The sequence below is a fragment of the Quercus lobata genome, chromosome 6, assembly GCF_001633185.2.
Source record: "Quercus lobata isolate SW786 chromosome 6, ValleyOak3.0 Primary Assembly, whole genome shotgun sequence".
Taxonomy (NCBI): Eukaryota; Viridiplantae; Streptophyta; class Magnoliopsida; order Fagales; family Fagaceae; genus Quercus; species Quercus lobata.
The window spans coordinates 11,637,488-11,660,846 of NC_044909.1; the positions used below are offsets into that span (position 1 = coordinate 11,637,488).

General features: G+C 36.5%; 1 protein-coding gene across 2 annotated transcripts; it reads right to left on the reverse strand.

The window, feature by feature from the left end:
- Nucleotides 1-308: 308 nt before the first annotated feature.
- LOC115950788 (bromodomain and WD repeat-containing protein 3) lies at nt 309-23,080 on the reverse strand. Of its 2 annotated transcripts, none has more exons than XM_031068029.1 (25): nt 22,738-23,080; nt 22,449-22,555; nt 20,715-21,066; nt 20,330-20,484; nt 19,755-19,994; nt 17,847-17,956; nt 17,627-17,704; nt 17,418-17,524; nt 14,672-14,766; nt 14,473-14,588; nt 14,180-14,283; nt 14,022-14,099; nt 13,737-13,815; nt 13,292-13,460; nt 11,801-11,871; nt 10,023-10,103; nt 9,871-9,941; nt 5,408-5,504; nt 5,192-5,251; nt 4,366-4,420; nt 3,872-4,269; nt 1,931-3,781; nt 1,165-1,743; nt 1,030-1,088; nt 309-831 (listed from the first exon to the last, which is right to left on the reverse strand). In XM_031068029.1, exons 2-25 carry the CDS (start codon nt 22,462-22,464, stop codon nt 636-638), a joined length of 5,217 nt encoding a protein of 1,738 aa, XP_030923889.1. In that variant the 5' UTR covers nt 22,465-22,555; nt 22,738-23,080; the 3' UTR covers nt 309-635. The 2 variants fall into 2 exon arrangements, with proteins under 2 accessions (XP_030923889.1, XP_030923888.1); XM_031068028.1 differs by having other exon boundaries at nt 20,715-21,075.
- Between the last annotated feature and the right edge of the window lie 279 nt (nt 23,081-23,359).

Genomic DNA, 23,359 nt, shown 5'->3' on the forward strand with positions numbered 1-23,359 from the left:
CCTCTTGGCTCAATGTAATGTCTTGGGAATCTCAGAGGTCAGGGCCCTTTAACTTACGGCAGGGACCAAAACGGTCATAATAGAAAGAAAATTGAAAAATGAGATTCTGAATGATAATATCGTATATGGCATTGAAGATGAATATTGTTTGAATCCAACAAAGGCTGAAGACCAAAGTACTAATTCGAATCAAGCGAGGTAAATGACAGTTAAAGATTTGGGAAGAACATGGCCACTTGTATGCAGTATGCACCACCAAGACACTAAAATGGACGAGAGAGAGAGAGAGAGGAAAAAAGGCACCAGACTAGAATGTTTAACATTTCTTCTTTGCCTTCGTTGTTATTAATGATGGTCTCAAGTGTGTCTATACATGAATGAATGATCTGGTGGAAAAATTCCACGGCAACTGGCTAATTGCCCTGACATTTATCTCCCGCTAAAAAGAATTCCCAAAAGACTAACCAATTCCCAAAATTGGACCTAAAAGATAAAATGAAAAAGCCTTTCAATACTTACAAATCAATGTAATATCTACAAAAAAAAAGAAAAAAAAAAAAGAAGGGGTAGAAATCCCATTCGCACTTTCAACCGCATTACAGGCTTTACTTCTCTATAGAACTCTCTACGAGGAGCTACAAAGAGGCTAATGTCCGTGTGAACCATTCTGAAAGGCGTTTTATCTTGTCTAACATTTCCACATTCTTTGCAAAGTAAGATTCGGCATTTGACAGCATGACCTTGGCGTCATGCTTCAATGCCTCCATACTTCTATAGTAGCTGTTCTCTAATCTTGCCTGGATCACTTCGAGAGACAACACAACAGGAAACCTGCAAAAATTTCATTAGTCAACATTACATTTCAAAATTCTTTAACAAGAGAGAAATGAAGGTTTTCATTAGATACCAGTATAGCACAACTAGTGTATGTAACAGCATGCACTGAGACCTATATTAAATAGGACACATTTTCACCCCATACAATTAGGAACATATAGAACGAGTTCCACAAAGATGGACGATATATACCTGTTTGTAAAATGTGACTTGTCTGAAACAATTTTCAATTTTTGAACTCCATAACGATCCTGAAATGTTCACAACAAATTAAGACAAGGAAATCCATAGCAAATCAGTATGAAAGGAAGTTTTCTGCCTATATACCTGGGCTTTGTTGCCTGACTGCTCTAACTTGGCAAAAGCAGACAGCAGCTTATTTCTGATCTCATTATCGATGTGAGGTTCCTCCCATTGAGTATCAGTATCAAAGAGTTCCCAAGGACTATGATTATGCTTTTCTCTGGGGTCAGTCTTGTACTGAATAGTATACCTCTCCCATGGACTATCAGGAAAATCTACTGATTTGGCCTGCGAGGACGTTATCCGACCATCCCACCAACTACCATCTTCTTCACCTTCAACTTCATTTCTCCACCATACTTTGCACTTATCCCTGAAGGTCCATTTTTTGGCCATGGCAGCATCAAACCGAGTCCTTTCAACAAGAAAGTCCGGGAAGCCCATCACTTCAGGCAGAGTCAATTTAAAAGATTGTTGGTACACATTGGAATCTGGATCTACAAATTTAAGTATCATTTTACAGCAGCTCTCCCCAGACCCTGCAAGTGAGGAATACTTGAGGTCTTCAACTTTACAAAATTCCACAGCTCTTATGATGCCCTTTATGTATGTCCAAGGCCCTGGTTCTCTTGAATTAAAATAATCAATATACTCTTGATGCCCCTGAAAAGTAGAGGTTTATAGGTAAATAATTGAGACTACTGATCCTAAAGCACCAAGTCACCAACCCCCAAGAAAAAAAAGGAAAAGGGGGAGGGGGATTTTGGGGGGGGGGAGGGGATGTTGACAAGAAGAAGAATGATAAATATCAGCAACAATAAATCATGTGATATATTGCTTAACAACTAACCTGTCTCAAATATACAACTTCATCCCCTTGCTGGGGAATATATCGGGAACCCTCCTCATGTGTTGACAACATTAACCATGATCTTTTTTTAGCTGATTGATGTGACTTCCTTCTATCTACTGGAATTATGTCACGAACATGATTACTGGCCCTCCTGTTTCTAGTTGACCTCAGTCCAACAGTAATTCTTGCAGTTGATCCCCAATTGTCGGTAGGGGTTTGACAGCTGTGAGTGGAATTATTATGGGTACTTCTAAATGTATTCCCTGATTCATCTCCTGGCCCTGACTTGAGACCATCACTGACATTGTCTGAATCATGTGTATATTCCTTCAGTCTCGTGGACCTTGTCCTACGAGCCCCATTAATAAAGCCTTCTTGAGAGTCCAGTCCTGCAATTATACTATTGTTGCTAGCATTTGAAGTGCTTTCCCCCACACCACCACTATCAACTTCTAAATTAGCCCTACTCCTGTGTGATTTTGACCTCTTGTAAACAGCCGCATACCTTTTGTTTGAATTCAAATGCAACTCCTGTGAATCATGTGCCAGGGACAACGAAATTTTATCAATCTGAGAGTCTGATTCATCTTCATCATCTGCATTAACTCCACTGGTTCCTTCACCATCAGGTGCAACTGGATCCTGTTCCTTGTTTGAAGGGCTTTCATGCCAACCATTGTTCTGATTTTCTACCAAAAATCTCATTTCCTGCTTGGAAGGACTTTCAGGATCCTCTAAAATCCTTTTCGACATTATCCTTAACTTTGTTGGGCTAGGTGTGCCTCTCTCAATTTGCTCAGGGTGGTGATCAGTCCCATTTTTGTACGGCAAAGAGGAGATGGTAGTATCCTGAGCAACCACATGAACAGATTTTGGTGACTCACCTTTAAATTCCTCAGAGGTACTATCACCAATAACTTTACCATTCATTACTGCCATCCTGTCGATATTATCCCCAAAATTTTGGATTTCTATAGTAGGGGGGGATATCATAACACTATCCTGTTGAGTTTTCATGTTCCCATCGACGTTATTCTCTTTTTCACCTTGACCAACCTGACATACATGAGATCTGTCATATGCATCTGATGGCACTGCTTCACCAAATCTCAGACGCTTGGATGTACGAGCCTTGACCCCTCCCCATCTAATTTGGCCATTACTGTAAAATTCAGACAGGTCTAAATGATCTTCAACCTTGTCTAATCTCCCTCTCCCTTTTCTTTCTATAGTACTGCAGTTTGCATCACCAGAAAAGTGCCCTTGATCCTGAGAGCTTGTATGGCTCCCATTTTCTTCAAAGGCCTCCTGAGAAGCTTTAGATGATGATCCCACCAGATCAGCCTGGTAATTGCTTTTATGTGATATGCTCCTTGGAAGTACAAGCTTATTTGAATCCCGAATAGGCAATTTGAAAATCAATCTCTTCCTGTTTCCATCATTGAAATGAGATTCAGGTAATTCACAAGGTTCAACAAGATCCTCACAGTCATCCAGGGACACTTCTTTTCCTTTTAAATATTTGCTTTGCTTGTTTTGCAAAGAACTATCAGATTTATCACTCTCAACGATCGAATCGTGTAGCGAAGATTCACTTTCTGACAAATTATCTTCAGAGCCATCTTCGTCTTCACCATCTGTAGATGTTCCTGTGATTTTTGAGAACAAATTAAGTGCATTGCGTGCAGCAGCCCTTTGAGGTCTCAAAGATTTTGATGTGGATTTCCTCTTTGAAGCTTTTCGGCCATTTCTTGATTTCCTAGTTCTATTAAATCTGTGTGGATTGCCATCACACTCATCCAGATTCCTCCTTTTAACACGCCTCCCAGAAGAAGTCATGATCTCAACCTGAAAAGGGGGGAAGAAATTAATTCAAGCAAATGCTAACAAAAGTCTTAAGTTAGTTAGAACTTCAGTCTTCCAAAAAAGGAAACTTACTTCTGCCTTCTGTTTTTTCCTCTTCGATCGACGAAGGCCATCCACTGAGTCCTCATCCTCACTGTCTTCTGCACTGCACTCTGGATCACCAGAGGAAATTGAACTTAAACTTCCTTGCTCCCCTCCGGGGAAACAATCTTCGGTAACATTGTATTCTGAATCATTATCTTCACTTTGCACTTCATTTTCTGGTTCCCAATCCATGGCATCTACAATCTCTGGCAGTGGTTCAATTGATAAATCCAAGTCTGCCAAAGGAAGCATTTGGTAGTCTGGATCTACACTGAAATCAGGCCCAACAGCAAGTCTCAATGAAGAAGGATGCCATTCTTTACCCAGAGCTCCTAAACGTCTTTGTTGGTATGCAGTCTGATAGGGTTCTGGGTATGGCACCATGTCTAGCAACCACATAACAAGTACTTGAGATACTGATATTGTCACAGAATTCCATAGAGAAAATAAAAGTTAAATTCAGCGCTTAGAGTTGAGTGAACCTGAGCCACAAAGAAGATCTTCCATATTCCGTCGGTATGGTGGAAGCTGAGTTTCCTGAATCAAATGTTGTCATGCTTTAGAATTAAGAAGGGATAGTAAGAACACGATGTATCAAACTCTTTAAGTGTTTAAAACTCTATATCTGTAAGTTATAAAAGGTTTCCTAATCCACTCATCTAGAAAAAAGATGTTGCGAACACTAAAGTGTCAATCCTGAGTCCTAAGTCCCGTTTATACATCCATATTCCTATTCAAAATTTATAATGAAGTATGAAAGTTACCTATCATGAAGTATCCTACAAGCATCAGCATTAGAAACAGATGCTACCTTAGAACTAACTGTGGGAGTAGGGGGATCCATGGCTGATTACCAAAGAAAAAGGAATGCCACATAATCAAAGGTTGTTCTGGTTCCAAACACAAACCATGAAAAGGCCTTCTCTCTCTCACTCAGACACAATATGCCTAGTATCTATCCAATTCTTTCTGTTAGTCACATAAACCTAGCTCTCTCTCTCTCTCTCTCTCTCTCTCTCTCTCACATGCACAAACACACACATACCGACATACGCATAATATTTTTTTCAAGTGTGCATGTAGAACCAAAATTTGCATTTGATTTAAGAAGTTCATTGTGGTAGGAATACTGTTCAAAATCAACATACACCAACTGACCAACCATAAACCAATGATAAGTCATTTCCTAAAGAAGTGTATCACAATTTTAGCACTTCATTTTTTCCTAAGCAATAGAACTTTGAAAGTACAGATAAAATTGCTATATGGAAAATCACCAACACCCAAAGTTGCCAATAAACAACTAACCTGGTCAAGTGCATTTCCAAGCGTATCATAAATAAGGGGTCGATAATCACCAAGGAAGAACTGTTATACAAGAGCACACAAAACAAGCATCAAAAAGAGATGCAAAAACCTTATATTCTTCTTCTTTTTTTTTTTTTTTTTTTGCAGAAGGGTTCCCACCTTTTTTTGGAGTGGGAGGAGGGGGGGGGGGGTGTGTTTAACAAAATGCATTACTACCTGATCATATTTGGCATCCATTTGGGACTCGCCTTGGCCAGTGTTTAATATATACAGTTGACCAACATCATCTGAAAGTATAATTGATGTCCCATCCCTGGCAAAATAGAGAAAAGTTTCATTAAAACAAAAAATCAACAATGAATTTACAAGAATAAAGAAAATTGCAAATCTAGCAATATTAAGATTGGTACACATTTCTAGAAAAGAAATATTTCAACAGTTAGCATCTCAGAAGGATTGTAGAATATAATATAAAAATGTCTATTACATAAGAAGAATGTAACAGCAGGATGCATTTCAATCAAGGACCCTACTATATGAAATAATAATCGAATAACTTCTTTCTGGGTCAAATTCTTTTGAGTTGCAAGCACAGATCAACTCAATTAGGAAATCCCTTAACCAAATTACTAAGGGCTGGCAAGAAAAATTATTGTCATTCTGCCCCATCTATGGCCATGCATAATATTGGATCACACACAATTATAAAATACATATTTCCAAGATTGCAATCAGTTTGATAATAATCAAGTGATATTGCTTCTTTGGCCTGAATCAAGGAATTCCATAGATATGATGCAAAACAGATCTTGTCAAAGCTTATGTTAAAAAAATACATTAGTTTGGTTTTCCTGACTACACTTTAGTTGGGATTAGGGCTTTAGTTTAATTTAAGTTATTTTAAAAGATTTACATGGTTACATACTATCACAGAAAAGATTAAGACCAGCCATAGCTATCAATACTAACCACTTTCCAAAATATATTTCTTATTTTCTTTGCTGAATCTTTTTTTTTAGTGATTTAGAAGATGTCGTCTTTCTACCACAAAAGATTATGAGTGATTTGACACGAAAACAATCAGGGAAAGGAATTAGTCATCTATTGCAACAATTTATCCTGATATCTATAAAGGTAGGGGATATAATTCATGAGAATATTGCAAGTCTCCACTGGGCTGCTTTAATGGTAGTCTTTACATTTTCTTTCGCTTGTAGTATCAAGTATGTGGTAGAAGTGCAACAAGAAGCTCATGAAATGAAATATTGTAAAAAAATACACACACACACATACATATACATATACTCTGTTTCACCAGTTGAATTCTTACACTTACATTACGCTTCCAACTCCACTAGATTCCTCTGTCAATCACATCTCCTAGAGCAACACCTCATTTATTGTGGTCTTGCTTTCCTTTAGACCAAATAATACTATATATATACATATGTATATACTCTTGCAACATTTTTTTTTTAATACAACAAGCCTTGATCCCAAATTTTTGGGGTCAGCTATGGTCCTAAGTAGATAAGTTAGGCTGGCCACATGTATTCTTTTCCTCTATTCTATTCTATCTAAAGTCATATTCTCTGTTCATCCTTAATTGAAAAGTCCTTTTTAATAACTTTTACTAATGTTATTTGGGTCTCCTCTACCTTTTTTTAGTTCCTCAACTTGGATCAACTTATTTCTTACCAGTGCATTAATCGCTATCCTCTAAACATGACCAAACCACCTCAAACAGCTCTCCCTCATCTTTTCATCAATAGGAACTATCCCTATCTTTAAGCAGATTTCCTCATTTTGAACCCTATCTTTCCATGTATTTCCACTTATTCATCTTAACAATCTCATTTCAACTACACTCATTTTATAAATATGTTACTTCTTAACAGCCCAACATTTGGTACCATATAGCATAACTGGTCTTACAGCAATCTTATAAAATTTTCCCTTTACTTAATAGGTATCTATGATCACACAATACTCCTAATATGCTTCTCCACTTCATCCACCTTGCTTTTATCCCATGAGTCACATTCTCTTCAAATTTGTATATCTTTATGAATTATTGATCCAAGATATCGAAAGCTCTCTCTCTTTATATCTCTTGACCATCAAAAAGGAAACACAAAAAGGGAACCAATGGACTATACTAGATCAATACCCTAAGAATCCATTAGATCATACTACAATGTAATCATAAATCATCTTAGGTCTACTATCATCCAAAGATTAGCCAATAAAAATAAGGACTGAACAAACTGAGTTTTGAGTCCCTATTCCCGAAGGGACAGCATTCATAAGCTCACATTTAACAAGATGGGACTGCATTCCAAAAACTATTTCCAAATATCTTGGAGTACCAATGATGCCTCATAAAATAAGGAGGCAACACCTCTCAATGCCTCATAAAATGAAAGCACACTAAAACACCCACTATTAGTAAGTCCCCAAACCAATTCACCTTATCCTCCATAGCCACACAAATCCCACATACTTTCAGTACCATTAACTCCAGCCTAGCATTCCCACATAGGTATTTTACTGAAAAACCATTTCACAACACAATGGGACCTTTTACATTATTTGATCTGCAACCCCAAAATTCATATATCCACAACTTTAGTCCATAACATAACAAATTCTAGGCAGCAATATTCTACACAAAATGTAATGTCCTAGATTAGTTAGATATCAGACCTTTCCTATGTCATGATCTCTGACAAGCAAGCCACAAGCTGAATGCTCTAAGCTCCCACAGAAGTAAATCCTGAAGAAAACTAACTATAATGCCAATAGCTGTTTTACCAATTAAAGTAATCATCTGTCATGCCTCTTTCCATGTGCAACCATTCTCTTTAAATATAAACAGTTTGAGAGCTCACAAAACAAACTTAAAAGGCAAGAATGCTTTTAATTGGTAGTTAAGAATTTCTTTAGGGCACATTTCCAAACACGTGCACCATAGTTCAATAATTATCAAAATTCTGAGGACAGGATCTCATATGCATTTACCAATAGCTAGGCCCATGTCTGTACACTTGCTACCTCAGTTAGAACAGAGGTTTCAGAAATTAGCCATGACATCAGCCAAGTCTTAGTTAAAAGTTCATCTAAGTGAACATGAAGATTTGATGCTAAAATTGCTTAAACTAGCATAATACTATAGTAAAAAATTTCTAGATTGAATATCATTTACAACTGCCATTATACAGAGACAAAGTATGGACAGTATTGTTCTAAACAAATAAAAGTACTGAAAGTTAGCCTAAATAACAGGTTTAAAATTTGAAACTGCTATAGGAAATCTTACGAATACCCTTGCTTAGCAGAAACCTTCACTAAAAGGGGTGTGTGGAAGTAGGGTGTTAAAGCATTAGAAAGAATTGCCAACTGATAAAAAGTCCCAAAAGCAGAAGAGAATCAACATTTGTATGCCAAAATCATAAATGGCAACGGGGATCTCTACATCCAGAGTAAAGACTTCGACCACATTAATTAAGAAACGTCTAGTCAGATAACAGTACAAAAGTTAGGAGCAATTTTAATGACATTCAAGAAAGTAAAACATAAAGGGAAGCACAAACAGAAAATAAAATACTTCCTTTCAAATTTGAAAAAATATGTAAGAAAATATAAGGGAAAAAAAGCACAGGCAGTGTGCTAGAAGCGACAAAGAAAAACAAAGTACAATGAAAGTACAAAAATCAAGCATATCGGGTAAAGAAATGAAAGAAAAAACAGCCGAAGCATTTGCCCAATCACACAAGGTCTGAAATAATAGAAGCTTCAACTCATGAATCGATCTCTCTATCCCTTCACCTTCAATCGTACGTGTATTCCTTTCCCTCCAAATGACCCAAATAAGGCAATGAGAGATCATTCTCCAAAGTACCGTAGTTCCAAGTCTATTCCAAAGTACCTTAGAGGCTGTTTGGATGCAAAAATTTCATCACTCAATTTCTATCACTTATCACTCATCACTCATCACTTAATTTTTCACACCCGCTTGGCACCATTACTCAATATTTTTCACACTATTTGTGGGCCTCATACTTGTCACTCAGTGTATTTTTTTTTTCTTCCCCAATACCCAAAAACCAGAACCCAGTGAAAGAAGAAAGGGGAAAAAAAAAAGAAAACCCAGGAGAAGACCAAACCCAGTGAAAGAAGAAAGAAAAAAAAAAGAAAAAAGAAAAAGAAACCCAGGAGAAGACCGAACCCAGTGAAAGAAGGAAAAAAAAAAAAAAAAAACCAGGAGAAGACTGAACCCAGTGAAATAAGGAAAAAAAAAAAAAAAACCCGGGAGAAGAAGACTGAACCCAGTGAAAGAAGAAAGGAAAAAAAAAAAAAAAAAAAACCACCCAGGAGGAGAAGCTGTTTTCAGTTTCCATAACTCAACTAAAAAATCAAAGAATTGAGTGATGGAAACAGAGTTATGGAAACAGAATTATCGTGCAGCCAAACGGATATTAAGCTATGGGTCCTATCATTTTTGAGTTATGAGTTATGGAAACAAAGAATTGAGTTATGGAAACAAGCCATCCAAATAGCCTCTTCTGAGTCTATTCCAAAGTACCTTTCAAATTTGATTTTAACAAGTGCAAAACTAAACTGAAATTTCAATTACATGAATAATTTATACTTCTAGTACACATTTATTATTCACTTACGGTGAAAACTTCCCATCTACCAGCTTGAAACGTGAAGTATCATATATCCGGATAGGTGTACCTTCCCATATCTAAAATCACAAAATATGAGTGCTCAGAAACATAGAAAATCATAAGAAACTTCAACGTGATTAAAGAAACTAGAAACTCACATCCCACACTATGGTTTTTCCATCGTAACCAGCACTCATAGCTATCCGTGGGTTGAAAGGATGAACATCCAGAACATATGTCTATAAAAAGACAAGTTGGTAGTCAGAATATCTCTGCATCATATGGTATGTTTCATAAATAACAGAGAAACCATCTTAATACGCGTACTTAAAAAGAAAAAGCAGCAGCATAAGCCATCAAGAGATGATGGTAAGTGGTAACCAAAAACTGCAGGTAACTGGAAGCTTGTTGGTTTTGAAAGATTATTGGATTACAAAAGGCCCTCCAAAGCCTATGCTAATGGATGCTCAGAAATATAATCATTAATTAATTTTAACTATACCACCCAAATTGGCCTCTCATACGTTGACCATCCATGTGAGCACGTGGCCCCTCATTGGGCTAGGCAGTCATGTCATTGTAATTTGGCTTTGATACCAATTAGCTAGTACCTCTAAACTTTAGAGAGAACAGGTGTCTTTATTTTTTTTTCTTTTTTGATAGGTGAGAACAAGTGTATCTTTCTAAACATTTCCCCTCACATGTGACCCCTCATACGTGGGCCATCTGCATGCTGAGCCCTTCAATGATGGGACCTAACATGTGGACTAGGAACTTCATTGGGGGAGATGAAATACAATTTGAACACATAAACCTACACCCTGGTACCATAATAAATTACCATTTTCCCCCCAAAACCTAAGTTTATGGGTGTTGAAGAATTTAATCAATTAATTATGTTCTATTAAAGTTATAAAATGTTTTAAAAATCCTTTCACAAATAGCAAGGCTTGCATGTGCAAGCCAAGTGTGAATTTAATGTAACCTCACAAACAGGCTACAAGGCTTGGACAGACAAATGCTTCCAAAGTCGTGACACAGAACTGATTCAACAATAGGACATTCCATAAGAGAGAAAAAAGACAATAACAGGATGTTGGGCAGACAAATCATGTTGCTAAAAGCGAGAGGCACATAAGCTCTGAGCTACAGGCACTTTGCTTAAGCACACTTTTCCCAACAGTGCAGACAACATTTGCATAAGTTTAAGGACCAGCATAAGAGACTGGTTACCAGAAACAATATGCAAATTACAAAGTTGAGTCACTCACTGGCAATAAAGGTTAAGAGAAGTCCTACTTCCTCTTTATACCCTGTTATTATTAGCATTTGTCTAATAACATTTTTTTTTTATGACAAGGAAACCCTTCAAGGTATGGACCAGTGGGACCACCCCTGAATACCTATACACCCCCACTGAGCAGGCATCAGATAAATCGCAAAATTCCTCAGCTAGGAGTCAAACTAGAGACTTCTGGATTTATAGTTACTCCAGGCACTCTCCCTTACCGCTGAGGCACCCCGGGTGGGGGCAATATAGTGATCTAATAACATGGGAGGGAAAGCTGGTTTTAAGGATTTGAAAGGATTTACCAGGAGAAAAAGCTAAAAGCATTGTTATTACCAAGTAAATACCAATGTTGACAAGAAGCTATAACATTAACAAGCACTGGGCAAAAGGGGAACTTAATAACATCTGTGACCGTTAAAAACTAGGGCAAAAAAAAGTAGCACATGGGGCACTTTTTTCCATCTATCAAAAAAAGTGAGATCACGAAAATGATTAGAGTACTCAACACATAAGTCATCCTGACGACTTGCGGATAGGTTAAAAAAAAAAAATAAACAGCAGAATCAGTTCCTTTCCTTCTGAAAGCAAGATAAAACAATAAGAATCAGGGAAAAAATTCCATTACCAAAAGATTAAACCACTTACAGATTCAGTATGACCTGTCAAAGAATGTACTAAGCTACCATCAGCAGCATTCCAAACACATATTCTGCAATCTGCATAACAACCAAAAAAAAAAATCCTATGGTTAAAAATCACAGCTTATATCTCCACCAAACAAGTAAAAACAAGAGACCATACTGCTGCTTACTCCTAGTTATTAGAGGTATTCAAACATAAATTCTTGAGATTTTCATATTACACGTGCAGAAGTGCACACGAACAGACTAAAAATTAAATATATAAACGTATGAAGTAATGCTTTATTCAAGCTGCATGCAAGATGGGGGAAAAAAAGAACAACAATTACAATTGAATATAGCAAAGAACCTTAAATGAAAATGGTGGCTTCTATTTACTTCAGACTGTCCCATCAGTCCCCACGATTATTATTAGAAAATCAAACAAAGAATGGTACCACACCATCGGGTATCTGTCACCCACCATTTGACTCCTTCAATACCACAAGGATCAGATAATTGAGATGACTAATCACCCAAGATCCTAATCCTCAAAGTTTGAACTCACAGGGCACAGCCATGAACTGGACTCACCCTTCTGAAACTACATAGAAGGTCCATTACTGTGGCATGCTAAATGCCACCCATTATGCTGAACTCATAATTTACTAGTCTTCAAACTGTCATATCCATCCCTTTACAGATCAAGCAAATAAACCTGCTAAGCCATTGAATGATATTGTTCATAAAATTAGAGAAATTTTAGAAAAGAGTGCCACATTGTAAACTAAATCCTAGCACACTTAAAGTGAGACTAGTCCCCAACGACTATAATAAATTTGAGGGCAAGGAATGCTCTGTTGTTCAAGAGGAGTCCACAATTAAACCAATAATGACCAATCCAAACAAAAGGAACATTCTCGTGTTTGAAAAATAAAATGGGGAATGCTCTAGAATTTGAGGAATGGGACCAATGAGCTCTAGCTCAACTGACATGTTCTCCCCTTAAAAGTTCTAGATGGAGGGTGAGATCATGGGTTCAAGATCCATTGGGTGCATGTACAACTTACCAATAAAAAAGTGAGAAATAAGGTAGTAGAAGAAGAAGAGACCCAATGGTGACCATCAAATCCCCATTTTCTCAGAGAGCAAGTGCTAATTGGAACCTAGGATGCATGGACATGGGTACGGGTACAATACAATGACACGAGCAATTTTTGAAAAACTATAACATGATATGGCAAATAGGACATTGTTACGACACGGGTACGGCACCCCAAATGAAGTGTTAGTGCTTCTAACTCCAAAGCACAAGCAGCCTAGAAAGCGAAGACATCACAATTAACATGATAATGCACTTTTCTCTAGAACTATCTCACACAAACCACTTGGGGAATCTATACTCAATGGATTCATTTTCAGTTGATTAATTATAATCAACCATTCAAGGAAGTGTCAGCAACACATACCAAAACATTAAGAGAATTAAATTAAATAACAGCAACAAGCAAGTTACCCATGATAGCAGCAAGGACAAAGCGATTGTCTAAGCTCCAAACAATCATATTAACACCACGAGGAGTTGGAAGCATTCTCTGACGAGGACCCCCTCGTGGAGGTTGAGGAGGCATTGGTGGAGGTGGAACTTTGAGATGATAAGCTCTTGTCCAACGGCCAGATTTCCCCTGAAACAAGATAATAGAAGCACAAATTTTTATCTAAAAATCACATATCAAACAGTCAAATCACCAAATTTAACTTCACAGTTTGGTAGGGACTTGTTAGAATAATGGTTAAATCATTAAATTCCCAATTTCCTAATACTTTAAGCTATTAGGATAAGTAATTGATTATCAGCAATTATGTCACTCATTGTCTCACAACAATAGATTTTAGAAGGGAGGGGGTCGGGGAGGGCCGCAAGAACAAGAAAGTCTAAGTCTTCATTGATGAGAGCTTACATGTGATCTACGTGATCTGGGAATCCAAATAATTGCACTGCCATCACGAGAACAGGTAACTATGTTGTCGTGAGTGAACCTGCAAACATACAAACAATGCAAATATTTCTTATATAGCTTATATCAAACCAAAGCAATAATATTTAACCATAATGCAATATTAAAATAGGAAGCTGAAGGGAGAACCCACATTAAAAAGAAGGATAGACCATATAACATTTAATTTTAACTCCCCACTCCCAACCCCTAAAGATAGAGTACTGGCAGAGAAACAAAGAAACATACCAGGAATTCCTAAATTTTGGAATATTCTCTTCCTTTGAGGTGTCAGACATAGTAAATTTAGATGCTACAGCACATCCACTGCAAAATATGGAGTAACATATATATCAGCATGCAAAAGTTTATTAAAGATAATTGGCAATGTACCATGCCAATCTAACCTAAATTGCACATAATTGACATCATTCTCATGGCCAGATAACACATCTATCTCATGATTTGGTTGGTCCAAGTCTTCTGCATTTGGTTTACAAGCATTCCACACCTGCAAGCATATAGTTCTTAATATAAAAAACCTTACATCTATAGCTACACTTCACTCTGAATACTAATGCAGTAAAGAACTAAAGATTGTGCAAAACATTTACATTTGCTTTTGTAGAAAGTTGAAGCAATATAAAGTATATGCAGAAGGCATTTACAAGATAAACAAGAGCGAATATGTTTAACATACCCTGGCAAGAGTGTCAGAGCTACCAGTAACAAAGACAGTTCCATTAGCATTAAATGCACAACAAAAAATTTGATGGCTCTGAGGAACACTACTTGAGGATGGACCATTGTTCTTTCCTGCGGCCAATTAGTTATTTCAAACTTTTTACATCAATGAAGCAGACATCAATCATAAGGACACTTAGAAAAGGCAAACTAACCAGCTAGAGAATCTGAAGGCCTTGGAACATATATCCTTGGACTGAACTGGGAATACCTAGCATCCCATATCCTACATGTTCCATCATCAGATGACCTGCAGAGGACAAGGATACACAAAGTAAATTACATTTAAAATAAATCAATTGACAGAAGAATGTGTAAAGGAATTTTCTCCTCCACAGCAAACAAATCCCATAGCCAAAGGAATTCATTGTTTTAAAAAAAATAAAAATAAAGGGGAGAGAGATTGCTTGATGGTAGCAGATACTATAAAAACATAATAAAACAAGACTTCAAAACTTCACTAAGTACAAAAAAGAATAGGACTATATCCCCTAGAAATGAAGAAAAATGAAATTTCATTACGGCAGATGAAGGGTCATTAATCACTTCAACTAATGTAGAAACTGAATGCATCAGTTTAAAATACTAAAATTTAACAAACAGATATAATGAGTTTGAACCAAACAGTGGTTTCAGATGCTATCCTATAAAAACTTAAAAGGAGTCATTACCCAATGTCAGACCCACAGTCCTGGAAGAGAAGAGAATTGCATACAGTCCTAACCTTCAGCATTTTAATATGTTTTTTATATTGAAAAAACACAGCCCCGTACATAGGAAATGTACTAAAAAGGCAAAGACATCAAGAAATCAAAGTACAATGCTCAAGCAACCCAGAAAGGGAAATACAAGAAAAAGAAGGTAAAATCAAACACCATTCGAGAAGGGTAGAAAAGAAAAAAGACTTAAACTCAAGAATGGACCGTTCACGATCCTCAAATCTTCTCGAATTCCGTTCCTGCCAGATACACCACATCAAACAGTGCGGCACAATCCTCCAAACAACTACATTACGATGCTGCCTGAAATTGCAAGACCAGCAATCCAACAAATCCACTACCCTTTGCGGCATCACCCAACAAATACCAAACAAACAAAAGATCATACTCCATATCTCAGATGCAATAGGACAGTGAAGGAGGAGATGATCTACAGATTCCCCACAGCCTTTGCACATATAACACCACTCAAGAACAACAAAGTGCCTCTTCCGAAGATTATCAATAGTTAGAATCGTGCCTAAAGCCGCAGTCCAAGAGAAAAAAGCAACCCGAGGAGGAACCTTCGATTGCCACACCATTTTCCAAGGGAAGGGAATGACAATAGATGGGGATAGAGAATGGTAATACCCACTCACCTTAAAACCTCGACTGTAGGCTGGCTTCCAACAAAGTTTGTCAACACCAACACCCCGGACCTTTGTGGAATAAATTAGGACCAAAAACGAATCCAAAGAAAGCGACTCTTGGTCATTCACTAAGTGACGAAACTGAATGTCCCAAGTAACTCTCTCATTAGCGTAGCTCATAACCTCAAAGACCGAAGCCTCTCTTGTCCTACGCATTTTAATATGTAAAATGGCCACTCTCAAGAATTAAACCCAAGCACTAGCGCTTAGCAGCCCAAGACATTCCCATTTCCCTGGACAATAGCCTTTTTTTGGGTGAAATTTTTTTTAAAAAAAAGATAGGCTGCCAAAGATCCACTTGAGAATAGAGAGAATTGCTTGCAATGGTTTGGTCATGTTTTAAGGAGTGATTAATACATCAATGAGAGAGTGGGTTGTTCAAGTCTAGGGAACAAAATAGATAAAGAAAGACCTAAAATAACATTAGTAGAAGTGGTAAAAAAAATGTCAAAGTGACAGAGAACACAATTTTGGATAAGATCGGATAGCCGAAAAGAATAAATGTGACCAACCTTGATTAGATAGGATATTCACATTCATCATGTACTTTAAAAGAGCTTGAGAACCACTTTTGGGAATTCTATATTAGCCATTAAGTCCCAATATGGGAAAGTTTTATAACACTGTTTCAGAAACAACTACGTCCAATGGTACTAAATGTTGGGCTGTTAAAAAGAAACATATTCATAGAATGTGTAGCTAAAATGAGAATGTTAAGATGGATAAATAGTAATACATGGAAAGAATGAGGAAAACAGTTTAAAGATAGATGAAAGATAAGGGAGTCACTTAAGATGGTTTGATCATGTTCAGATGAAAGCAATTAATATTTAATGCACCAGTAAGAAAGAGTGACCAAAAATAACATTAATAGTAGTAGCAACAAAGATTTGTTAATTAAGGAAGTAATAAAGAGTATGGCTTCACATAGAATAGAATGGAGAAAAAGCATATATGTGACTGATCCTAATTGATCTGTTGAGCATCCATAGCTAACCCCAAAAAAATTGGAACTAAGTCTTTGTCGTTTTATATACTGTTACAACAAGAGGGGAATGGGGGATTTGAAGCATGGTTGTTCTTGTAAAGAAGATCAATCAATGCTGCTGAGCTATAAAGCTCTCGGCAATCAGCTTCTAGCAATCAATAGCAACAACTGTAATATTATGCAGTGTAACTACCATGCTACGGGGTGAGTGATGCAGGAACAACATCCAAGAAATCATCCAAAACCATGCTAGCAGATTAGGTCAAGTAATTTTTGCTCCTTCAGTGGGCATGCCCCTTACTGGGTATGGATCTTAAGAACAGTAAATAATCAAATTTGTAAAAACCAAAAAGAATAATTCAAAGCAATTAATAATTAAACTTTAAATCAAAAAGAATATACCACAAATCTACAAGGTCAAACAGAACATCAATTTTTTTACAGCAAATCAACAACGCCACACATACATACATAAGTATTTAAAAACAGAAAGGACCAGCCTTACGATAGAAGGTTGTAAATAGAGTTAGGTTTGGGGCTAAATGCAATAGCAGTAACAGCTCCAGTATGCCCCTTCAGGACTGAGATTGGGAACCCATCAGGCAAACGCCACTATCAAAAGCAGGAAATAAAAGAGTCAAATAATCATCAAGTATCCAAACACAGGGTGGGAAACAATGGGGAAAAGTGCATATATTAACAAACATATCTTACCACTCGAATGCTACAGTCATTTGAAGACGATGCCACCAAAGCATTGTTGGAACTCACAGCCAAATCAGTGATATCACCCTTATGAGCAAAAAATAAGATATTAAATATAACAAGATATAACAAAAAGAAAAATCTCTCCTTTGTTCTTTCTCTTTTGGTTCTAAGTGTAACAAATGATCAAATGATGCAAAGGAGTGTCCTATAGACCATCCAGACTTACTTCATGTCCACGGCAACTGGCCAAACAATATGCAGTTTCCATTGACCAGATTTTAACAAGACGATCATCTGAACCAGTAACAACATATCTCCCAGAGCGATCAAACATTGCTACAGGATATACATGAAGGTAAAACCATCACTAAAACTTTAACATTTAAAGGAATTTATTCTTCCATTATTACTTTTTAATAGAGAGAGAGAGAGAGAGAGAGAGAGAGTGGCCAAACTATATATAGACAGTGACAATTGAACAGAAAGTAAAAATAAGCCAATGCCCAAGTAACTTTACTTGATTTACATATACTCCTTTAATAGTATGAGGGCATTTAGATTAATATTCCTTCACAAGATGGAAGGTATGACACCACGTTTAACATTATGGAGTTAATACTTTTGGGAAATCAAGAATCCAGTTTCCAGTTTCAAGTTTCACCACACTGGAGTAGAAGAAAAATATAAAATTAGTTAAGCATGAACTTTAAAGTCATAAGAAACAAGCCACATGGTTTTAATTAGGAGCAAACCTGTTTTTATGAACTAAAAAAAGAAAAAAGACAATAACTACAGTAAAGTTTAAGGATTTATACTTAGTGTGGATATCCTCCATTGAAGTGTTATTTCTCTCATATAATAAAGCTTTGACAAAGAACACAAGGAAGCATGAGTTCCACAAACAGATATAATTTGGCTGGTTGAAAGCATAACAAATGAGAGAGCACATACTTGTGAAGAAGATTGTGTCGGTAAAAAAATTAGGATGAAAGTTTTAATTCAGATATCCACATACCAAAACAGTCAAAATCAAGTCTGCTTATGCATTCCCAATGTGCTCCAATTATAAAGTCTCAAATAAACTCCATAAAAGTTTCTAGAAGCTTATGTCTAACTTGAGCAGAAATGGCATGCAAAATTTTAATTGTTGTGGCAGTTTAGGGTCAAGGAGTCAAGGTTGTAGCCTAATAGCCAAGCTCCAGAATGGCAAGGAGCACAAACTATAGCCCATTTCACCAGGTGAGCCTTTTTTTCTTTATCATCCCCCATACCACTCCAAAGAAAGTTTCGTTGAAGTTGTTCAATACAGTTTTCAACCTCCACCGGGATAGGAAAAAGAGAGAAAATAAGTTGGAAGATTGGTCAAAGTACTCTTAATCAAAAGAGGAGATATGAGCTACTTTCCTCCATCAATTGTTTGCATCTCGGATATAGTATGGTCAAGGGTCTTTACATGTATATGGTGGAGAGAGAGAGAGAGAGAGAGAGAGAGAGAGCAAGAGGAGAAGAAGACGGAGAAGGATGATGAGGAAAAATTTTAAAGAATTTTAAAAATTAGTATTTTTTGTTAAATTTTAGATTATAAGGACTTTTTTTTTAAATAAAATATATTATAAAATGAATTTTTATTGAATAAAAACATTTTTTCAAAGTTTTGGGTGTAACGATCCAAGGAAAAACGCTAGTCACAACTGCGCTATACCTCAAAAGGACTAGTTACAATTTAAGCTCCTTGTAATTGTAAATAAAACCCGATTCAACTCAGTATATGCCCCATGTGGGACTCATCACACACCCACACAACACACAAACAATCAAATTGGGACATCACACAGGGGCTTCTAATTTCAAAATTAAAAGATCAAAGGATCAGTTTAATATTTTCCCAAAGTTCAAGAGGTTTTTTTGCATTTTTTTTTTTCTTTTAAAAGACATAGCACCAGCAGCAGCAACAATAGTAAACTTAGAAAAAATAAGTCTAATGCTAACCTTTGGACTAAAAGGCAAAAGCAACTCAATACCAAATTTGACTTCACTATATGCTGTTTGTTGATTATCAGTCCATAACATGCAAGGGATCATCTTTCACATGGATCTAGAATTTAAAATACAGGTCTAAGAGTAAAAGGCGTACCACAATATACAGCATTCCTGTGTCCCCTTAGTCTCTTGGTATTTTGCATCTTCTGTACCATGGTAGATGGTTTTGCAATGGCATAACTTGCTGCACGAATCGAAGGGGCACGGCAATGTCTTGCAAAACCACCCCCAATTTCCCTCAAACTTAGCCCACGAACTTGATCGGCTCTCATATGAGGCCATCGCATGTGAGCAGGGGGCCTCTTGACTTCATTGTTTCCTTTGTCCCTATCATCTGAAAAGGATAGGAAGCTCATAATTATAAATAAGTGGAAAAACTACCTTTACCAGCAAAGTGGGTGCAAATATAGCAGTGCTTTTTTGATAAGTAACAAATTTTATTAAACCAAATGAGGCAGAAGTACTTCTTGTAAAGGAGGAGGAATAGAACAGCCAAAACTTCCATACACCAGTGAATGAATAATTTAGATTAAAACAGTATGGAAACTTAAGATTTAAGCATGATATACAAAAATATTTCTCGTCAATCAATTAAGAAAATCCCAACTTCAAGCTTTGCATGTATGACACACTAATTTATAAACTGCAGTAAAAAGTGAAAACACCTACAGCTTAATAGTGAAAATGAATTCCTCCCAAGAAGAGTAGGCACATCAGCTGCATTTGGAGCATTTTTACCACATATGCCACGTGATGGAGAAGGTGCACTTAGCAACAGCTGCTTCAAAAGCTTTACCAAGTGATCCTTTTCAATGTGAGGATACCTAATTAAGTATCAATTATAACAGGGAATTAATCAAGGAAACTATAAGGAAAAAAAAAGTAAACAAAGAAGTAATCTGATATTTAATTGGCCCCTAATTATAACATAACCCACATCATAAACAAGAACAGGATATACAAGGAAGTCTGAATATTGCAAATAGTCTTATCAACTAACTATTACGCTTAAAGATGAAATATAAAAACAATTAGCCTTTAACATATTACATACCTCTCCACCAACATGGCGTAATTTAATGGAAAGGACATGCCATCATCATTTTCATCCCCACTATGTGTCCCATTCCTTGAATACCAAGCATGATATCTTCTAGGTAAAAGTTGATGTTCGAGAAGTTCATTCCACAACTGGCCGTAAGTTCTGTGACATGGCCCAGCTGAAAGAAAATGCATAATAAGAAAATAAATTTCTCTGTGGTCAATATCCACATCACGCTCCATAGTATGACTTGTATTTGGATCCACAAGTTGAGTCTTCTCATGCCCCTTAATGGAAAATCTCAAAGGTTTCAAATCCTTCTGCGCATCTCCAGAAGGGACATATTTCCTAAAGGCCATATTTCCTGCAAGACCTAGAAAAAATTAATTAAGAAATCATTTAACAACCAACAAATGCAAACATAATATATCCAAAAACATATACAATACAAAAGCTAAAACACATAACTTCTCTCTCTCTCTCTCTCTAACCTCCTTTAGAACTATATTATATTATTTTTAATAACACACAGACATTTTTTTATTAATTTTAAATTGGCTAAATTGCTTCAGGGTAAAAGAAAAGTCTGGCTTCATGGACAAATGTCTGAAAAAGACAAAAGTAGTGAACGTCTATCATACTTTTTACACTTAGCCAGACAAAGGAAATTCAATTTTGATAATGTATAATTCTCAACTTGAACATACCGGGAGCATGCTGAATGATTCGTTAAAGACACCTCCCAATAACACAACTTGCTAAAGTCGCTAAACTAACCACTTACAAGATCACTAGATCAATTGCAATTAATAATGAAAAATCTAAACTGAATCTCTCATTTTCCAAACTCAAACATGGTTTGCCTCCTGAAATTATTCAATGCACCTAGTGTACTACACCTTCATTCCATATTAGGTTGGCCCCACTTGTGAGTCCCAGGTCCATCCTTATGTGAAAGAAAGGCCTAGTACACTTGGTGCACACAATAATTTCTCCTGGACCTCACACTGCTCATGGTTTGTGATTTTTGTTTTTACTGCTTTTGGGGTGCATTGGGTGACAAGAAGGTCTATGTTTTATCTTGATAGAAAGGGCTTCTTCTTTTTTAATAAGTGATTGAAACAGCTATATGGGAGGCATAGGAATAGTTTTGTTTGGGCTGTGACTCATTGTGTCACATTGATAATTTGGAGGGAACGAAATATTCGTACTTTTGAAGGAGCAAAGAGATCCGTGGTTAAACTCGAGTCTTCTTTCTTGCGCTTTCTATTCAAACGTTGTACAATGATTGGAAGGGTAGCTTGTAATTATTTACCTGTAATCCTAACTGTTAATCAAACTCCTACGAGCAAATGACCCTGCCTGCCAGAATCAATTACTGAGTAATCCATATGCTTTTCACCCCTATGAGCTAAGCAGTTTATCCTCAGTCTTTATTACTTGTTCCCCCAACTCCCCAAAGAAAAACCCTAAAACCCTAATACCTAACAAACTAAAAAAATTATCTCGAGCTTCATTGTTAGAGGCCCTAAAATAAACAAATATGTAAATGCAAAGCAATCTCAACAGCAATAAAAATAAATAAATTCGACGAAAAATGTATCAACAAGCCTAAGCATAAATAAAAAAAAATAAACATAAATTTTATAACAAGAAAATTCAAATTAAAACCATACAATTGAACCAAATTAGTGCTATTTATAAAATTTCAAAAATAAATAAACAGAAATATACAAATTTATATACCTTTTGTAAGTGCCATACAATTGAACTAAATAAGCAATCCAAAGAAACAGGAAGAAGCTTTGTCCTACTCTTTCGAAACCCTGAGCTCGCAGAATTCATAATGCATTCTGTGACAAACCAAAACGAAACCCTAACTTTTCAAGCACTCAAATTATGGAAAATAAATAATTAAAATTTGAGATAAAATCCAATACATGCATTCATTATACGATAATATCTCAAGAATAATTCATTAAAAAAAAAACGCATTAATCAAGAAAATTGAGAAACGTTTCGTTGCAACAAGTACCTTTCAATGGAGATGGACGAAACGACAGCGTTTTGTGTTCGTGTATTCGAGTACTGTGGATTCAGTGATAGTGAATAGGGATCTCTGTAGAGTTTCAGAGATTAAAAAAAAAAAATCAAAATTTGGAAAAGGAATAGCGAGTGAGAACACGCGCTGAGACTAAGAATTTTTGTTTTAGATTCTTGGAGGGAGCCCTGCGAGTCAGGCTTTGTTCTTGGATTTTCTACTTCACTCAGAGAGAGAGAGAGAGAGAGAGAGAGGGGCAGAGAGAACGAAGAGAAATAGAGAGAGGGTGAGCGAAACGCAGCGTTTTAAACCTTTTACGCTTACTCTTCCTGTGAAGATATGCTTACGAAGGAAAAAATATACAAAAATATGTAAAATATAAATATATATATATCTGAGAACCAAAAAAATAGCGGTGTTGCACGCGAGTTGAGCGCGTATACGGCAGGATAAGAACGACGACGTTTTCGTGATCTAGTTTTTGCTTTTGCAGCTTGTTAGTCAGTGCCAATGACAAATTGACAATGTACGTTTTTGTTGTTGTTGTGTGTGTGTGTGTGTGTGTGTGTGTGTGTTTGACTGTTTGTGTACTTTCATGGGATCATAGGATACACAT

Coding starts and splice junctions, on each gene's coding strand:
- LOC115950788 (XM_031068028.1), bottom strand. Junction 20,485..20,714: donor TACGCCATGTTGGTGGAGAG/GTATGTAATATG, acceptor ATACTTAATTAG/GTATCCTCACATTGAAAAGG. Junction 19,995..20,329: donor TTCATTTTCACTATTAAGCT/GTAGGTGTTTTC, acceptor TATCCTTTTCAG/ATGATAGGGACAAAGGAAAC.